Genomic DNA, 19,040 nt, shown 5'->3' with positions numbered 1-19,040 from the left:
CTTGCATTCTCAAATGACTTCTCTAAAGCTCTCTCCTTTTCTTTACTCCTTATTTCTCTAAGATTTGGAATAATTTATTTTTGCCACCTTAATTTTCCTTTAACACCCAATTCAAAAATCCAGTAGATTGAAGCTGCCTTCTATTTCTCATGTCATAATCTTAATAAATACTTTTAAGATCTGATACCTAAACCTCCAGTAACAAGATCAATGGTTATTCCGTTTGTGCCCAACTTCTCTTTCCAATGCATACCACATTCACTGATAAATTAATATTACTAAGCATCACCCTTACTGGTTCATTATTCACTCTGACACATTTATTCCACATTTATTCCCTAGTCTCCTCCTCTACCAAGAATATGAAATCTGACATGCAAAGGTGAACTTCCAAGCCACCTGCTAGTCTAACATCTCTGTACTCTGTTCCACGGTCCACACTTTACCTTTCATGTTCCCATCAAAACTGTCTGTTTTTTCTGTCATGCTTCTGTTCCTGGCATGACCCTACCTTCAGTATCCTACCTTCCATCTGCCTGGCCAATTTCTACCTTTCTTTTAATCACAGTTCCAGAAAAAGTTTCTCCCAGAGCACAATGATCTGTTTTCTGTATAATTTATTCTCATGAATACCCTTTATTTGGATACATAGCAAACAGTTTGATTGTGAGCAACATGTTTCATATAAAGTTCTTATTTTCCACAGTACAATGCAAACTTCTTGATGTCTGCCTTTTTCACTCTTCTACAGAGTGAGGCATGATGTTATTCATACAGCAGGCATCTAGTCAATGGGTTCCACTGAGTGGTTTAATTAATAAATGGAAAGATAACACACTGGGACAAAAGGGTATTATTTTTGTGCAAGTAGAACTACAGATTAACTATTGACTTAAACTGACAATATCTGTATTTGTATTTAAAGAAACACCTGTTTAAAATGATTTGTGTCCAGTTTATTTTATTATTATTGTGTGTGTGTGTGTGTGTGTTTCTTTGTTTGTTTCTGGGGAAGGCATGGGGGAAGGATGGGTAAAGAGAGAACAACTACTTTTTCGTGTGTTTTCCTCCTTACTGGATAGTGCACATTTTCACCCATAGCTTGGGTAATGACTTCTGCAGGTGGCAAACCATCAGTAGCTCCCAGTTCTCAAAGGTTAGCCTTGGAAGAGCTGCTTCTACTTCAAAACTGTACACAGCTCAGCTCACTTCAAAAATGAACACAGTAGTCTTAATATACAAAAAGTCAGCATAATAGATTGTACTATGCATTCCCCATATCGGCCTGTATTTGCCAACAAGGATGGTATTGCAAACTGGCATGAAAAATTACTATTAGAAACAGTTTCTTAAAATGTTTATTATGTATTCAAAAGCATTTAGATTTCAAGATAAACGAGGTATAATGTACACAAACTGTTGAATGACTCTTTTATAAGATACTTATAAGATTTTCTACATTTGGAAGAGAAATTTAGAATATTCTTATTTCATGAAGTTCCATGGCAATTTAAAGATTCCATTCATATTTTTAGTGACACACTATTCTTAAACAAACTTGTAAATTATGAGAATAAAAACAGCTTTCATTAAAAAGCTATTAGCAATTTACCAAAAGGTATGATTTCTTTGTACTTTTCATACGTTATACCTGAAGATTTCTGGTTATCCAACATTTTATGAATACTAGAAGAAAGAATTTTACATTGAACATCTGTATCCAATGAAAAATATATTAGGTGTCAACTTTCAATTCTGTATATTTTATAGCTTGGAAAGGTGGGATTTTTTTTTTTTTTTTTTTTTGGCTAAAACAGAGACAGTTACATACTTTATAGCTGAAATGTACTGCCTCAAATGAAGGAAAAATGTGAGACTGCAAAGTTAACACAAAAAAAAAACTTCATTTGTAATGTATTTTCCATCCAACTATTAAGAAACATTAAATATGCACTTAAACATACTATAATTATAAGAAATCAGTTATAATCTTTATGTGAGATAATATATTACTTTACTCTTTATTGCATTACTGTTACTAATAGTACTTAAAAGAAAACAACAGAATATAAAACTAGTTGAGTTTAACCATAACAAATCCATAAGAACAGGCTATGAAGAACCAACTGCAATTTATCAAGAAAAATTCATGCAAAATTTAAAAATCTCTGCTAAGCAGAATCAGATCTTCTTTAATCTAAACTGTTAGCTAACTTCACATTTCAGATTATTAGTATCAGAAACAATGTGATTCTAAAACCAGATAAATATTGCTTTTCTAGTTACATCCTTTCCTTGTAGTTGACAAGTTTAGGAAAATAAAGGGCAATGAAGAAATAAAATCAAATCATTTTGTACTAATGAATTGCACCTGGGTTGTAAAGACCATTGATTTGAAGTTTAATCTGAAATATGCTAGTCTAGAAGTAATATCTTCTACTCTTGCACTCATAATTGTAAACGGTGATCTTTACAGCATCAATCCAGTCATGATTGACAGCTGGACAATAGAAAAAAATAGGGAAATTGATTTAATATTGTGATTAGTCACTTATATTAAGGCTCAATTATAGGAAATAAACATCTGTGAGAAATATTTATTAGGCAAATAATAAAAATGTATGTCCATAAACATCAGTGTATTCCTTCCAGAAATATGTTTGCCATAATTTTCATAATGTCTATCAATATATAGAATATTTTAGACTGAAGCCACCAAGTTAAAATTAATTTACTCTTCTCTGATCCTAAGAAGAAATGTTTTCCTCTTATAGCAGTACTTAATTTTTACAGATATGACCACACACCTAATAATCCCTTGGGTATTATGCATCAGGCACTGTTGTAAGCAATTTCCTTGTACTCATGTTCCTGTTTTTAATATTCTTATAAAACTTGGAGTGGATGCTATTATTTTACAGATAATGAAACATAGGTGTGAAGATTAAGTAATTTGCCTAAAGTCACCCAGCTCAGAGAATAATCTGGCTCTTTGACCCAGGCAGTTCAAGGTCATAGTCTATGCTCTTAGCCACTATGCTTCACTACTTAAATATTTGCTGAATACACAAATGGCTATTTCTTATAACAATGCATTCTCATTAATGTGATTGTCTTTTTCTCTGTAAAAACACCCCAGAAAACTTTTCAGGAAAAGAACAGTTTGGGATTAAAGACAATGGTGCTGAAAATGAATAGCAGCCTACTTGACAGTCTGTAGAATTCAGGAATGCTCTGATAGTTGATTTGATTTGCTGCAGAAGAAAGCTGCTATGTTGTAGCCTCTAGGAATGATCTGATTATTATACTATCAAACTCTACTTCCATCTCCATTGTACCCCTCAATTATAACTTATTTCTCTAGTTAAAGAACTCAAACACATATTATTTTCTGTCTTAGCCCAAATTATTTCATATTTTAAGACTGATTTTTGAAGATTGTGAGATTGGAAATAACTCATTTTACCCAGAAACCCTAGGCCAGTGCCTATGCAAGCTGATTCACAAATGTGTATCCTGAATTTATATAAAATGCATATATACTTTTAAAAAGCTGGTTCTATTACAAAAGTCAATAAAGAAATAGGCACTAACCACTCTGAAAAGTATCAACTTGTGAACATGAGTTAAATTGTTTTAATCTAGCTATAAGATACCACCCTTCCTAAGGAATCTTTACTGAACATACCTACAAAATGTAGGAGAAAGGGTGTTGTCAAGAAAAGTCATTCCAAACTTATTAGACAGCAACAACTTCAATAAACAGGTGCTTAATGACAAAGTTATTTTACTTTTTAGAAATGACTGAAAAATGGAATCATTACATACAGGTTATATTAAAGTGAAAACAATTGCCTGGTGTGGTGGTGCATGCCTGTAATCCCAGCGGCTCGGGAGGCTAAGGCAGGAGGATGGTGAGTTCAAAGCCAGCCTCAGCAACTTAGTGAGGCACTTAGCAACTCAGAGAGACCCTGTCTCTAAATAAAATATAAAAAAAGACTGGAGATATGGCTCAGTGGTTGAGCACCCCTGGGTTTAATCCTCAGTATAAAAAAAAAAAAGGAAAGATTAAAGTGAAAACAATTGAAATCTTTTATGTGCATGTAGAAAGGTCAAAGAAGATAAAATCACCATGACCTCAATTGTCATAATGGATTTTCTAAATGTAAATAAATTTAATTCAGCATAACTTTGTTTGTAATATATCTTATAATTTGTTCAAAGTTCCTGAATATCTGTACACATATACCTTCATTCTAAATATTTACAATCTTTAAAAATAATTTCAATTTTTGATGCCTAATGAAAATCTTTTCTCAAAAGTATACTCCCATGTGATTCATACAGTATTGCTGGATAAAACTCATAGAAAGCAAAGTAAAGCTTTCAAATAAAAGATAAAAGCAAAATGTACAATTTGAAAACATTTATGTTCAGTATATTTATATCAAAGTCAAGCCAATAACAATCTTCAAAAATCCATCAATAACCATGAAGTTACTAAAATATGCCTAACCTATTTGAATGACGGTTGGTGGCTATAAGATGAAACTTTTAATTTAATAGCATCCAGTTTTCTCAAAGCCACAATTAAATTTTTTCCCAAAGATTTATTTATAGAATCATTTGATTTTCTAATTTGTCCTGAGGACACAGTTAAATAATAAAAGAGCAATAATTATATGTAAGTAAGAACAACAAAATAGTAGCCCTTTGGGGAAATAAATGTGAATATTTAAATATAGAATAAAGATTTAATGCAGATATGTAATGCAGAGTACAATGGCCAAATAATCTTTTTATGTCTTTTCTGAAAGTTTGCTAAAAAATGGGACCATCATCCCAGCAATTATTAGGAGACATACTAGGATTACAAAGAGTATTTCCCATAAAATAAGTAGATGTACCAAGGGATATGTAAATAGTCAGAAAATGTCACATGATCTCATGTCATTTGTCATGCTGTCCCCCACTCAGATCCCAAGTCCTATGAGTATTTATTGACTTTCATTAGTAGACATATAAGACAGCCAGTATTTTACATTCTAATATTTAAATTTTAGCTTGAAAAAAATTTTTTTGTTATTGTAGATGGACATAATACCTTTATTTTATTTCTTTTTATGTGGTGCCAGGGATCAAACCCAGTGCCTCACACATGCTAGGCAAGCGCTCTACCACTGAGACAAAACTCTGGCTCACAGAAATCATTTTCTTGCCCATCAAATCATACTTGTCCTTCAAAAACTCTAAATATCAATTGATCATTCTTCAAAAAGTACATTTTTTTTTCAATTGATACTTAATATGTAGGATCAGAAATATCTGCACTTAGAATTTGAAACTCCTTTGGAAAAATTGAAGAATTTGTTTCATTTTGGACAACTATCCCAGAAAGAAGCAGGAAATATTTCCATATCACAATGATAAAGTAAGGTCCCATATCACAACAGTAAAACCTAATTAAAAGCTTTAATTTCGTATGTAATTTTCTACTTCAATGAGGAATTTTACTTTCTATGAAGACAGGATTAACTTTGAAACTACTGCTGAGACATCTCCAACTTTCATGTTTACATAAAAAGTAAGAATTGGAAGAGAGCAGCATGGTAAAAATCTGCAAATATTTCTGAAGGAACAAAATACCCAGTAATAAATAATTTTAAAATTTATCTTAGTGGCTCTATTTCCATGATATGTGAATACTAGATGTACATAAGAAAATACCTAGCAGGGCCATACATTTATTCCTCTTCTCCTGATAACCACCAATCTGGTATTAATAGTGTCCTACTTCCAAATGTTTTACAATTGAAATAATTTCAAGTTATTAGACTACTTTCCAACTTGCCATGAGGGTATTCACTTGAAGTTCATTACCATTCTACTTCATATGGACTCAAGAGGATTCAAAGGTTACACTTCACTGTGTCTTGAGATTTGTTCAGGATTCCGATCCTGAGAAAATCCATAAGCTATCAATTGCATTTGTGTTCAACTACTAAATTTTTTTAAAAAATTCCTATTCTTTAAAAGAAGGTCATTCCTTTATATAAATCCTTTCCTTGTTTATGCACATCAATGACCTCAATTGCCCTCATGGGTCTCAACAGATGGATTTCTTGAAAACTTAACTTTTGGGAGCTGGTAAAGATATTAGAGATCATCTACTCCAATCCCTTCATTTTATGGTTGAGGACACAGAGCCCAGAAAAGATAGCTGAGTGACTCTGGGCAAGTTTCCTACAGAGCAGCAAAGCCAGAACCAGAAGCCAGGTCTCCTGACTCCCAGTTAGGAGCCAGGTCTCCTGACTTTTAATCCAAGGATCTTTCCATTACACACACTGACTCTCTTCTTTGAGGCTGTCTTGGGCTGTCACACTGATCAAGCTACTTTGTAACTGATCACGTTCACTAAATAAAATGCCTTGATGATAAGTCATGGGACATTGGAGTGTCCATTTCCCCTGCCTGGAAATTTCAATGGCTCTTCATTGATCATTCCATAAATTATAAGTTCCTTAATATGCTACTCAAAGCAGTATGTGGAGTAGGCCTAACAAGTCTGATGAAACACACACACACACAGTCTCTCTCTGTGTCTCCCTTTCTCTCTCTTTCTCTCTCTCATGTTGATGCTAGACTTCATTCATTTCTTCCAAAATATTAAACTCCTTCCCAGCCCAATTCCTTTCCTGCCCACAAAGACTCTTACTCCATGCTTTGTCTTGCTAGCTATCAACCATTCTTCAGTTCTCCGTTTAAATACAAACCCCTTGAAGTTTACCTCAAGCCCTTTGATATCTTGCCCTGCCCAAACCCCATTTCACAGTCTAATTGCAAATTCAATATTTTAGGTTCTGTCAATGGATTACATATTCAATTACCTATAGAATATGTTTATTTGCTAATCTACTCTAAATTTTGTAAGAATAGGTACTATGTCTATTCTTAATCACCTCTACTACCATTCAGAATGTGTCTGGAACATAGTCATCATAATAGTTATTACTTACTGGTTGATTATTATGTCATAGACCATAGTCTGATGATCTCATTCAAACAACCACCAAATCATTAAGGTTGGTATTAGTATTGTACGAATTTTACAGACTGTAGAACTGAAGCATTTTGTAATAAGACACACAGTAAACAGTGGAACTGAGTTGAATTGACACATTCTTATTCCAGAGTCCAACACAGCTGAGGTCAGACATATTTCTTGAATTAATGAATTCATGCACTAAATCAAATTAATAGTTTCACTGAACTATATAAATGAGTAACAACATGTTTACTGTTCACTATATGCCTGGCATTATTTTAAGTATTATAAATATTTAAATTATTTACTTTCACAACAACCTATAAATAGATAATACTAGATAGATAATAACTGTTATTATATCATATAATAACTATTGCATACATGAGAAAAACAAGGCACTAGATAGATAATAACTGTTATTATAGTAAACACACACATACACATACACACACACACATATGTGTGTATATAAAATAATTGTTGTATACATGAGAAAAACAAGACATGGAGATGTTAAGGAACTTGCCCAAGATCACACTTTCAGAAAGTGACAGAGCTGGGGTTCAAATGCCAGTGGTGTATTTCCAGAGTCTGTACTCAACTTCTCTTTTATACTGCTGCACATGATAGCTTATATCAGAAGACAGACAGCTGAAAGTTAATGAATTGCTAAAGTAACAATCATTAGTGAATCCTAAAGTGATAAAACAAAGAAAGAAAAATCCATGTTTAAGCTAAAATAACTACATTTGATGGAGACAAAATTCCTCCTTTGCATGGATGAATTACTAACAGATGGTAGCCCCCTCCTTCTGGTAGAGAGGATGTCACAAAAGAGTGAAGGGAAAGTCTTTCTGGGGGATGGTGGCTGAACTTCTGACTCATTGCCCTTTGACTGAGCACCTTTGTGAAAAACTACAGTTTATGTACCCATATTTGATAGCCCTGGTTAAACCATGAAAAGTTGCCAAAATAGGGTGCACACTGTGTCTCTAAGGGGGAAAATAAATAAGAATAAACAAAATCCATGCAAAAATTCACAACCATAGCAAGCAGGGAAAAAAAGCTTGCTAAAATGGGCTCAAACCTCACCAAATAAGGTGAAAATTTCAGATGGACAGGGTGGTTTTCATTAATCTTTTCAGTTTCATCAACTGAAGTGTGAAGATACCAACATTAACCCTGAAGCATTCCTTAAAGAATAAAGCCATGTTGACAAACCCCTTCTGCAAATGATAAAGTGCCTTATATATTCTACTTTGACTCAATATCCAGATCTTATATCTTATAAGCTCTGTAAGGATCCTTTCCCCAAGATGTAAATCAATTTTATTCTTCAGGAAAATATTAGTGTATACTATGATTTTTTAAATGTATAAATCTATTTTGCACTTGTAGAAATTTTATCCAAAGAAATGAAGAGGCAGCTTTGCTTGAGGTAGGCTTTTTCTCAACAATATTGTCAGACAAGTACATGAAAACAAAGGTGAATTGAGAAGAAAAAGTTTAGTTCAAGGTTAAATAAGTGTAGTCAGCTCATTTGGACAAAGGATAGATGTTTTTGTTCCTAAGATTGGGTATTCAGCAGTTTTAGAAGGTGTGCTATAAAAGTAGGACAAAGAAATCTAGTTTTAGAAGCTAGATTTCACAGACTATGGCCTGTGAACACTGTCAAAAGAATAGGTCAAGTTGGTCAGTTATACGAAAGAAAAGTGAAAAATAAATCAGACTAGTATATAAATGTACTAAGCAATTTGACCACATATTTCCACATTTCAATGCATGATGTTGGAATCATGAATCACAGTTCATATGAAAGACATTGGGAAATTCCTTGAAATTTTCCACATGCTTCAGGTTTCCCAGATGAAAAATCCAAATAATGAAAGCCTTTCTTTCCAAGTTGCTATCACATGCTTAGGTGAAGGAGATCGTAAGAGGAAAAAGCAACAACAACAAAATGTTATCTATGGTCACAAAATGATATCTTATAACCTTACCTAATAGATTGGTTAACCACAAGGCCAGATCTTCTTTCATCGGTAGCAAATTAGCTTCATGTCTGCTGGCCAGCCATTGGCTATACTGATGCATATCAGAGAGGCCAGGCCCACTGCGCACCTTTGGGCTCAGAGCAGTGCACATTATTTATCCACTTGTAATACCTGTTTTGGAAACAAAAAAGCAATTGCTTTTATACAGACTTATGTGGTTAAAATACTGCCACAATGACAACGTATTGAACCAGTTTCATGGTTTTGTTTTGGGGATTTTTTTTTTTTTTTTTGGTGATAGGTCAGGTGATTAATTATTAAACTCCATGAAACATTGCTTTATTTGTAAAGGCCCTCTCACTTTTGGCCAACCACTTGGTAGGAAATAACAGCAGTCAAAGGTCAAATAAGAAATCAAACAGTAACCCCTTAGCTCATGTAAAATAATATATTTGGAAAGGATCAGCTGCTAAGGCAAGAAATTCCATTTACTTGAACGAAATAAAAAGTGGTTGAATTAAAATTTTAATGCCCAATTTGTTAACTCTCATTGTTTGGGTTAATTTTTGAAAACATAAATTTTCATAAAGTTTTAGGACTAAATATTATCAGTTACATTATTTGCACAATTTATGGTAAACACATAGTCCTCCAAAAACTGTTGCCTAAAAGATAAAGCATAGCACCTGGTTTTTGAAATAGCCAATTAATTAAAAACTCACAATAAAAGAATTGAGTGGGGGACAGGTAAGGCGGTGCATTCAAAAGATCTCTTTGATGGTCACAGAAAGCAACAAGCAGAGAGTTTCTGACTTAACCAAGATCAGACAGATCATAGCACAGGAAGGCTGATCTGGTCTTCACACATCAACACTCTTTCCATAATGACACATTTTTATAAAATGCGCTAATCAAGAGCTCATACTAATAATCTAGAATTACAACATAATTCTAACAAATCCTATCACAGGTAACTTTTTGTCCTCTACTATTATGTCTTTCTTCCTTTCTATCTTCCCACTTAGCCTATTTTACCTGACGGGTTTTGTTTGAAATAATTTTTAGAGTGGGAATAGATAAATATTTTATTCTATAAAACAAGAAACAACTTCATTTACCTGATTTCCTTATTCCTGTTACAACATGTGTGTTATAGAAAAGATATTTGAAATATATATATATATATTTGCTCTGAATATAACACTTTTATTCATGACTATCAGGACATAAGTCTATAGAAATTACTGTTGAAACTGCTAAAATAGTGAAGTCATATGTTTATGAACTTGCAGTATTTCATTCTGTCTACAAATAAAATATGAATATGAAATTAGTCAAATGCAACATAATTAAATGAAAATATTTGCAACAGGCATGGAGTAAGATTTGTATGCTATCATAAGATTTTCAGTTATATATTAATATTTGTTTTATTTTCTAATTTTTAGGGCTGGGATAGAGCTCATGAATGCTTGGCAAGCTCTCTCTACCACTAAGCTACATCCCTAAGGCTATCTGTGGCATTGTAAAGTTAACAATACAAGTTATGTGCTATCTGTTTTATTCTTAGAAACTTTGCATACTATTCATTTTCAGTTAATGTTGAACTGTAATTCACTTAGCATTGGTTAATTTCTTTTCATGACTATTTTTTGAAAATGTAAGACATTGGTATTTCAAACAATGTAAAATGTCACCACCTCCTAAATATTAGAAGAGACTGTTAGGAAAGTGAATAAATACCGAAAATGTGTCATAAATATAACAACTTAAAGGCACAATCACAATTTCATTACTCTTTTGAATAATATTTGAAAACAATTATCATAAATTCTCTTTGAAAACATTCTCTAAATCTCTAAGTATCTAAAGTGATGTAGCATAAATAGGAAATGTTTTTACTCTACCATACTGTAAGTTATTAAATTGATGGTATATGAATCAGAACATATACCATTGTTGCAGTCTATCACAGTTAATGATGACATTATTCATATAAAGTCCTGAAGTTTTCTCCAAACCTTCTGATTAATCACAAAAATCCTAAAACACCTTTCAATCTCTGTTCTCTTAAAAATAGGTCCATTCCCAGCAAAATAAAACATCTCTTTGTAGCTGGTTAGGATGTTTACAGGCCAGCTACTCTCAGAAACAAACATTTAAGTAATAATATATTAAAGCACATGATTCATATGTTTAAATAAACTAATTGAAATCTTAAAAGGGTTACCTCTAAAATGCCTTTCTTCTCAAGACACAATCTCTCCCACTACTTTCCTGAAAGTGAGATGTGGTGCTTTAGTAACTTTACCTACACCCTATTATGTGTTCTGCAACTTCCACTGAAGCATCAGAGCCCTATTTTGCTCTGTAAAAGCAAGAAGACACCTCAGATTCTTAAGCTCATTGTCCAGCAAAGAATTCATCAAGGGATAGTTTACAGTAAGCCTAATGGGGTGCAACCATTTCAATGAGTCAGAGGGACACAATCCTTCCCCTCAATACTTGCAAACAGTGAAGTTTTTATCTTCCTTGACAGTGCTACATTTATTTCTCATGTCATCTGGTTTGCATTTTGCCAGAAATGTAATTCAAGCTATCTTCTAATATGTACAGGTGATCATCAAGTAAAAACAATCAGAATAATCCAGCAATTTTTATTCTGATACTTTGTATACAATCAAAATTCCAGTGGGGAGAAATCCAAGAATAGAGTTACACTGCCCCAGGAGACCAACATGAGAGCAAGAAAGATTAATGGGTAATTAACATGCAATAAAAATTAATTAAACGTAAGACAACTATGTATAAACCTAAAGTCACTCTCCTAAATGAGGACTTTTAAGTCGCCTCTGAAAAGAATTAGGGTTGTCAACCCAGTTTCTCTGATCCATTTTCAATTTTCAGATTGCCACTAAACTAAGCATGACTAAATGGGTTAGCTGAATGTTGTCAAGTGGAGGTCTTAGATTTAGACTTTGCAGAACAGAGCACAGGAAACATAGAAATGGATCCAGACTGCAGAAACAAAATTTAGAGTTTGGAAGATTTTATGCTGTGGTGAAATATATTCCAATTGAAAGGATTAAATTGTGCAAAAAGATTCAATGAGTTTGTACTACCCAGATGAAAAGATATTTATAGAATTTGGCCATTTTTATAATTTTTATAAAGTATTTGTTGAATCAACCCAGATGAGTTGAGTTTGAATCCTAAAAAACAAACTGTAATATAAGGATTATTTCAGTTCTTTAGAACTCAATGAAAAGTTTTCAAAACCACGAAAGATGTCAAGAGGTAGCTTGAAAAGATGGGAAATGAAATGATTAAATGATCCACTAGGATTAAAGAACAAAGTTAAGTTAGAAAGAAATAAACAAATTTTGTATGTCTAAACATTGACAGATATTACCAATAAATTTATATAATCTAAATATTTTAGAAGCTTGATCAGTAATTTTGGCAAGTATTAAAGTCAATCACTTTGAAAAGAATAAGAACTCAAATACTTCTATGAGTCCTCTAGACTATGGTTCCAGAAAACTTTTTTGGTCTATCAAAAGTGGATAACTCATCCCTCAGCACTTAGCATTAAGAAAAACAAAATTTAAAGGGAAAAACATGCAGAAATTTAATACAGACTTTTTCAAAGACTGTGTGTATGTAGATTTTTCTTTCTTTCCATTGTAGATGTGATCTGGAATAGCAATTATGAATATGATGAGACTTGAACAAGCCCAGGGGAAGAAGAAAAAGTTAATGACTCCATAAGTAAAATATCACATGTTTAAAGACTCTGTCTAGCCTGTTGCTCCAGAATCTCAGCTGAAGATACCACTTGTGACTCTGAAAAAAAAGAAAAAAGGGGGACTCTTTCACACCACCTAGAGGTGTTCTTTATTGTGACCAAAATGGTTTGGGGCCTATTTCTACAGTGCTGCCATGTTAGAGAAAATGAATTGCAATATTATATATAAAATAAATAAGAAAGAAAAAAAAAGAATTAAATTAGATAAACATTATATCTCTACTGTCTTCTACAAGATTCCATTAAGAAGTCAAATTACTGGAAACAATATTGGAATCAGAAGTCCTAGGGTCAAATAAAGGTCCCAGTACCTTACATTTGGTAAATATTCTATTCTAGTCCCATTTCTTTTTCTCTTTGATTTTTCACTATGTATAGTGCAAACTAACACTTCAAAGATATTGTGAGGATTAAATATTTGCACTAATGCTGATTATTTATTTTATGGTCAATATATTCTACATTACAAAATTTAAAGCATCACCATCAGAAAATGTACTACTACTACTACTACTAATAATAATAATAATAACAGAAAAACACACATGTCCATTGACTTATTTTGGAAAAACATTGTGCAACAAAGTAAGAACATTCTAGATAATTCTGAATCATTAAGTAAACAGCAGTAAAGGTGAAGTACAAAGAGAGAAAGTATCAGTACTATAAAGCCATAAATAATGAAAAATCCAAAGTTTCATTCATATCAAGAAGAATGTCATTGCCAAGATGATATATGAAAGGTGAGAAGTACAGTGAATAGTGTGTGGGGGGGGTATAATATGCTAATTTATCATATGTATATTTTTACACCAGTTGAAGAGCATAAGCTATTAAGATAGAGGAATGCTGTAAGAGGATATCACTACCAACACACCTCAACTCTCACTTCTGTCTCTTCCTGTCTCTCTCTCTCTCTCTCACACATACACACACACACTCAACTGTGGCCAGTGAAAGCAAGGAGTCCAAATGAATCCACAGTCAAGTGTCCCTCACTAAAGGCAACCTCCACTCTCATCAACATTGTTGACCTCACCGGTATCTGTTCAGTTTTGGGTGTTGTGGGTGTTGAACAATGCAGAAAAAAAAAATTCATAGACTAGTTACACCATATTTTAAAACTAAAAACAAACAAAATGCCCCAAACCAAACACCTTTCCAAAATCTAAAAGGAGAAAATACCATCTTTCAAGTTAGAATCAAAGAATTAAAAAAAAAAAAGTTGTTTTTTTTCACAATTGTATTTTACTCTTATGTGATTCATTTTGACCAATTATAATTTTCTGCACAATGCATAGTCTCAACCAATGTTATGAATGCAAAATCTTATAAGTGTCTAATCAGAAAATAAAGTCCACAATTTAAGCAGAAAGGTGATTTCAGATTTTGTAATCTGAAATTTTAGTTCTGCATCTAGCAGGGGTGCCATTTGTCCACAGATAAATAAAACACCACCAAACATAATAGCAAAATGACATTAAATGCTAGTTTATCTACTTATGTGATAAAATATTTAAACCTAAAGCAACCTTAGAAAATGTATCAATATTTCTCATTATTAGTAAGAATCTGGGCTTAAGAAGAAACATTGCCCAAAGTAACAAAGCTGTTTGGACATAGTCCTTAGAAGTATCCTAGCCTGCCCTCCTGAAGCTCAATCTCTGTGATATTAACTCTCCTCCATTCACCTCTTTCTTATCCCAGTCCTCTACTGATTCGTTTTGAATGAAATGATGATGTACCTCAATACCTAGTCCTTCTCAAACCATGACCAAAATAATAATAATAACAACAACAATAAAAATAATAAAGCTGAAGGTGAATGGATTTTCTACATTCTCATAACATTAGGGTTTCTTTTGTTTTATCCAAGTTTAAAAAAAATTTACTAAACCATTCTTCCAAACAATTTAAAATAGATTTTTATGTCTCCACCAGATTAAAGTGAAATATACAAAACTATCCCAAATTAAATAACTGGAAATATTTAATGACTTATTAAAAGTTCAGTAAACCAATTAGTAACTCTTAACTAATGAGCAGGATTTGTAAAAAATTACTTAAAACACAAACATTCCTGATTTACTTGACTCTAAGGTAGTTAAGACCTATGAGAGTTCTACATTTTGTTTCTAGATATGAATTTCTTGTGTAGAGGGAAAAAGTTAGCAAAAGTCCAATTGAACTGACTCCAAAAGCTTTTTAATAAAGAAAATTACACAAGTATCTTACCCATTTTCATAAGAGATTTTTTCTATTTTAATCCTAACCTTTCTTATAGTCAATAACATGGAGTGGAAAACCCTTATAGTTGCTAAGGAAAATTTTTAAAGAAACAGTGGATCTTGTCTGGGGCACAATATAAAAACCACAAAATATACCAAATAACACTACAACATCTATGGCCGCTTTACTCATAAGTAAACAAATTGTGAGAGCCTCCTCATTTGTTTTCAACCAAGGTATCATAGTTCTTTCAAAAGCTCCCAGAGTCTACAATGCAGACTTCCAGTGTTGAAGCAAAGTTCTAAAATAACACACATCATACTGATGATTAATATAAGACCTGACATTTCAGCCTTCATACAAGTTTAAGGTTTAACTAAGGCTTCATACCAAGATACCAGGGAACCCAGAGGCAATCACAGGTCCTTTATACTAGGTGAAATAAATTTTGCCATGTGAATTTATTGCCAGTACAGCACAGTCCATATCACCCAAGAAGAATGATTAACAATGAAATGAAATTCCAAAGTTCACTAACAAACAGGCTGAAATAAAAGCTATCTTTCTGTGCCAGAGACTACTCAGACAGCCCTGTGCAAATGCCCCAATGTGCCTTATGAAGGCACATTGTCCCATGTTTCATCCCACTGGCCCTTACCTTCCTTAAGCAGTCAGAACCTGGATGCCCATGTTGGAAAGGACCACCATCGCCACCACCTTTTCCACAGTTAGAGGGAAACATTCCTTGAGAAAGAACTCATGGATCAATTTCAAAGACAAGCTGGGCAAATCAGATCCCAGTAGTAGTTACTCAGTGTCCACAAAGCTAAGAAGTTGAGGGAGAGAAGCAATGAGCACAAGGGTTTGTTCTCAGCCTTGCCTCTGTGAATCTCAGGGGATAAGTGGTGAGGAAAGGAGAACTTCCTCTGTCTGGCTGGTCCATCCAACCTGTCTGAGCCTTTATTTCAACCCCAGGAGGCCTAATGGGTGTTCCTGTGCCCGTGCAGATCTTATTTCCTCTGCATAACATCTCCCATACACACTGGATCAAGCTTAGTTGGAAGGTTGGGAGAAGTGGTGATGATAAGAGTAAAGTTTTGTGAATTCTTGATTGTAAAAGAATGAAGATGAAGAAAGAGGGAAGGGTAAAGGCTGAAAGGTTAATTTGGCAAAATATGCAAATATCTGCTCCCTCACACATACCTCCAATTGTATTGGAATGTAGAAAACAATTTGTAAATTCCCGATTTTACTCCTCTCCTTTCCAGAGACCAGACAATCTGAATTTCTGGACTGTCAATCGCCATTTACCATATTGAGTTGATTCAGTGCTCCCCAATTTCAGATTCCAGTCTACTCTTTAAGCTGGACAAAAAAAGAATGATACCATGCAAAATCTTCCCAAAGGGTATTGATACAGGGGCCAGAGTTTGTTCATTAAGGAAAAGCACAACTCCATCCAACTCATTCAATGGAAACGAATATCTCCCCAAATCTCCAAGTGTTGCATTCTTTCCTCTCATCCTGGCCTCTCTGACTCAAAAACATTCAAGATCAACCGATTAACTACCCTTTCCTCTCCCTTCTCCCCAGCAGCAGACAATGCTGAGCCTTCATTAGACACTCTTGTGCAAGTATGCCTATGTGTACATTTATAATCGATGTGCTAATTAGAACTCCTCACTTCTGCCCCTGGTTGGCTGAGCCATTCCAGCAGGCTTTTTGGGCTGCTGCACTGTAAGGATGAGGAGCACATGGTTGTTTCCAGGGAATCACAAAGTCACCCACTGCACGCACTAAGGCTCTCAGCACCACAGCCTACTCCACCGCCGACGACTCTCACGCTTCCCTGCGACATCCCTGCGGTTATTGTTAGTAACCTGCCCCTCCCCCTTCGCCCCCGGTGAAACAAACCGGCAGGGGCTCTCGCAACCCCTGGCTGCGGAGCATGCATGCTGCTGCAGCGTTGGCGGAGAGCTAGCCCAGCCCGCCTTGCTCACCCCCGGGTTCCGAGCTGTGCTGTTGGCTGCTTTCAGAGACGCCAGGGCTCCCGCCTGGGCTCCTGCAGATTCTTGGGGCCGGCCCCCTCCAGGCGCAGGTCCTGCAGCAGCGGCTCCCCGCACCCCACCAGTACAGCGGCAGCGGCAGAGGCAGCGGCAGCAGCTACAGTCGCACTGCCCCTCTTCATACTTCTCTGAAGTCTCCTCTTGGTGCAGTTTGGGAAAACGATTTTTCCCCCTGCCAGAAACAGATTTCCTACATTTCATCAGTCCACATAGACCGAGCGGAAGTAAAATGCTTACTTTTTCTGGTGGACAGCAAACGCAATTGACACTGATTTACCCTTCAAACGGGGAGAGATTGTATTACAAGCCTTTGGCAGCAATTCCGAGGTTGGGGCCAAGCTCCAGCCCCTCCTTGTCCCCCAAACACTAACCTAAGAGAAGAGGTGGGGGTGGGGATGGGGATCATATTTAACTCCAGGGTTTTAACAGAGTTGATGGCTTTTGCACAATATTAAAATTGGGTGTTGGAAAAGTTTTTCTTTCCTGGCCTGTGATTTGCAGACTTAGAGGCATGAGATTTCCAGTAACTTCGGCCACTCTTCATTCCAAATTGAAGAATTTGATGTCTTCTTACAATTCTCCCTAAATATCAGATTTTAGAAAAGGCTGTGCTCACGGCTGTTTTCACTTTACAAAAGGAAATGCAATTCCACCCTTCGTTCTCTCAGTCGTAGTTCAGCATTATGTTGAACATCCTAGACAATTTAATCCAACTGTTGTTTATTAGAGTATGCATTCTGAGATGAAAATTCTTGCATGAAGTCCACAGATGTTCAAGTGTCTGCTTCAGTTCTAATGTACAGGGGCCCCCTTGCTAAGTGTACTAACGGCCTCAAGTTACCTCTTCCCATGGAGACTCGATGCAAAGTATCACACATTTGTATTGTTCTCCTATTCATTGATTTCTTGATTTTTCCATCCGTTGTATATGATAGCAGTGGGATAGATATTCAGATCCTTTCTTGCATACCAACTTTTAACTCCTGAGGTAGTTATCCTCACCCTCTACACCCCCAAATTAGAAATTCCTTGTAGATTCAGGGAGCAAAGGAATGTGGATAATTTTAGATATAATTGAAAAAAATGTTTTTTGCATTTTTTTATCGCTTTCATCTGAAAGTGGTCATTGGCTCTGAAATATTCAGAAACTATATCACTTATTTACTTCTGCTGGTAGTACAAATAATAAAAAAGTGAAGAAAACAGATTTAAAAAGTTTGAGGCATTGAATTTCAACCTTTTTATTTTACTTCAGTCTAACATTGTAACTGTTAGCTCCATCATACTTCTCAGCTTCCCAAAAGAAAGGGGGAAAATACCATTCCTCACTTTAAGAATACATTGAATTATAAGAAGACCTGCGTAAATCACAACAATAAAACAGAACTCTTTATTAATGAACTTATGGAAATAAATATGAATAATAAAAGTTTTCAAAATTTAACTAAATCTGAGCATTCCTAGAGCCCTATCAAAGTTATTTTGAGTTTGTGAGCCTCTGCAATTTAAGTAATATGTCAATGTCTTCGATAATTTGTTATGATCAAATCGTCATCTGATAAATGTTCATTTATGCATTTTCAGGATATATGACTTCAAAAATTTAGCACCTTAAAATTATTTTATAAATATTTATCTTTTAGTTGGACACAATATCATCTTTATTTATTTATTTTTATGTGGTGATGAGGTTCGAACCCAGGGCCTCACACATGCTAGGTGAGCGCTCTACCGCTGTGCCACAACCCCAGCCCAGCACCTTGAAATTTGAAGAATCTTTGATCCTGTTCCTTCCAAGACATATTTTCGTCACATTGTTCAATACTGATGTTATAAAAAGCAAGGTGTAAGGCTATATTTTTGTTGACCCAGGCATAATTCTGAACCCTGTTTTG

At 34.6% G+C, this 19,040-nt stretch overlaps 1 protein-coding gene across 13 annotated transcripts in view; it reads right to left on the bottom strand.

The window, feature by feature from the left end:
• The window catches only part of Gas2 (growth arrest specific 2), a 125,371-nt gene extending 107,955 nt beyond the window's left edge, over positions 1-17,416 (bottom strand). For 4 of the 13 annotated variants that reach the window (XM_015477710.1, XM_048788503.1, XM_048788504.1 and 1 more), the window contains exons 1-2: positions 17,080-17,376; positions 9,049-9,213 (exon numbers count right to left, since the gene is read on the bottom strand). In XM_015477710.1, coding sequence (XP_015333196.1) covers positions 9,049-9,193 — 145 coding nt within the window. In that variant the 5' untranslated portion in view covers positions 9,194-9,213; positions 17,080-17,376. The other 9 variants (XM_015477713.1, XM_048788500.1, XM_015477714.2 and 6 more) reach the window with 9 other exon arrangements.
• Between the last annotated feature and the right edge of the window lie 1,624 nt (positions 17,417-19,040).

This window comes from Marmota marmota, unplaced genomic scaffold (assembly GCF_001458135.2).
Source record: "Marmota marmota marmota unplaced genomic scaffold, marMar, whole genome shotgun sequence".
Taxonomy (NCBI): Eukaryota; Metazoa; Chordata; class Mammalia; order Rodentia; family Sciuridae; genus Marmota; species Marmota marmota.
The sequence above is the reverse complement of the archived record's forward strand: the minus strand, read 5'-3'. Positions and strand labels throughout refer to the sequence as shown.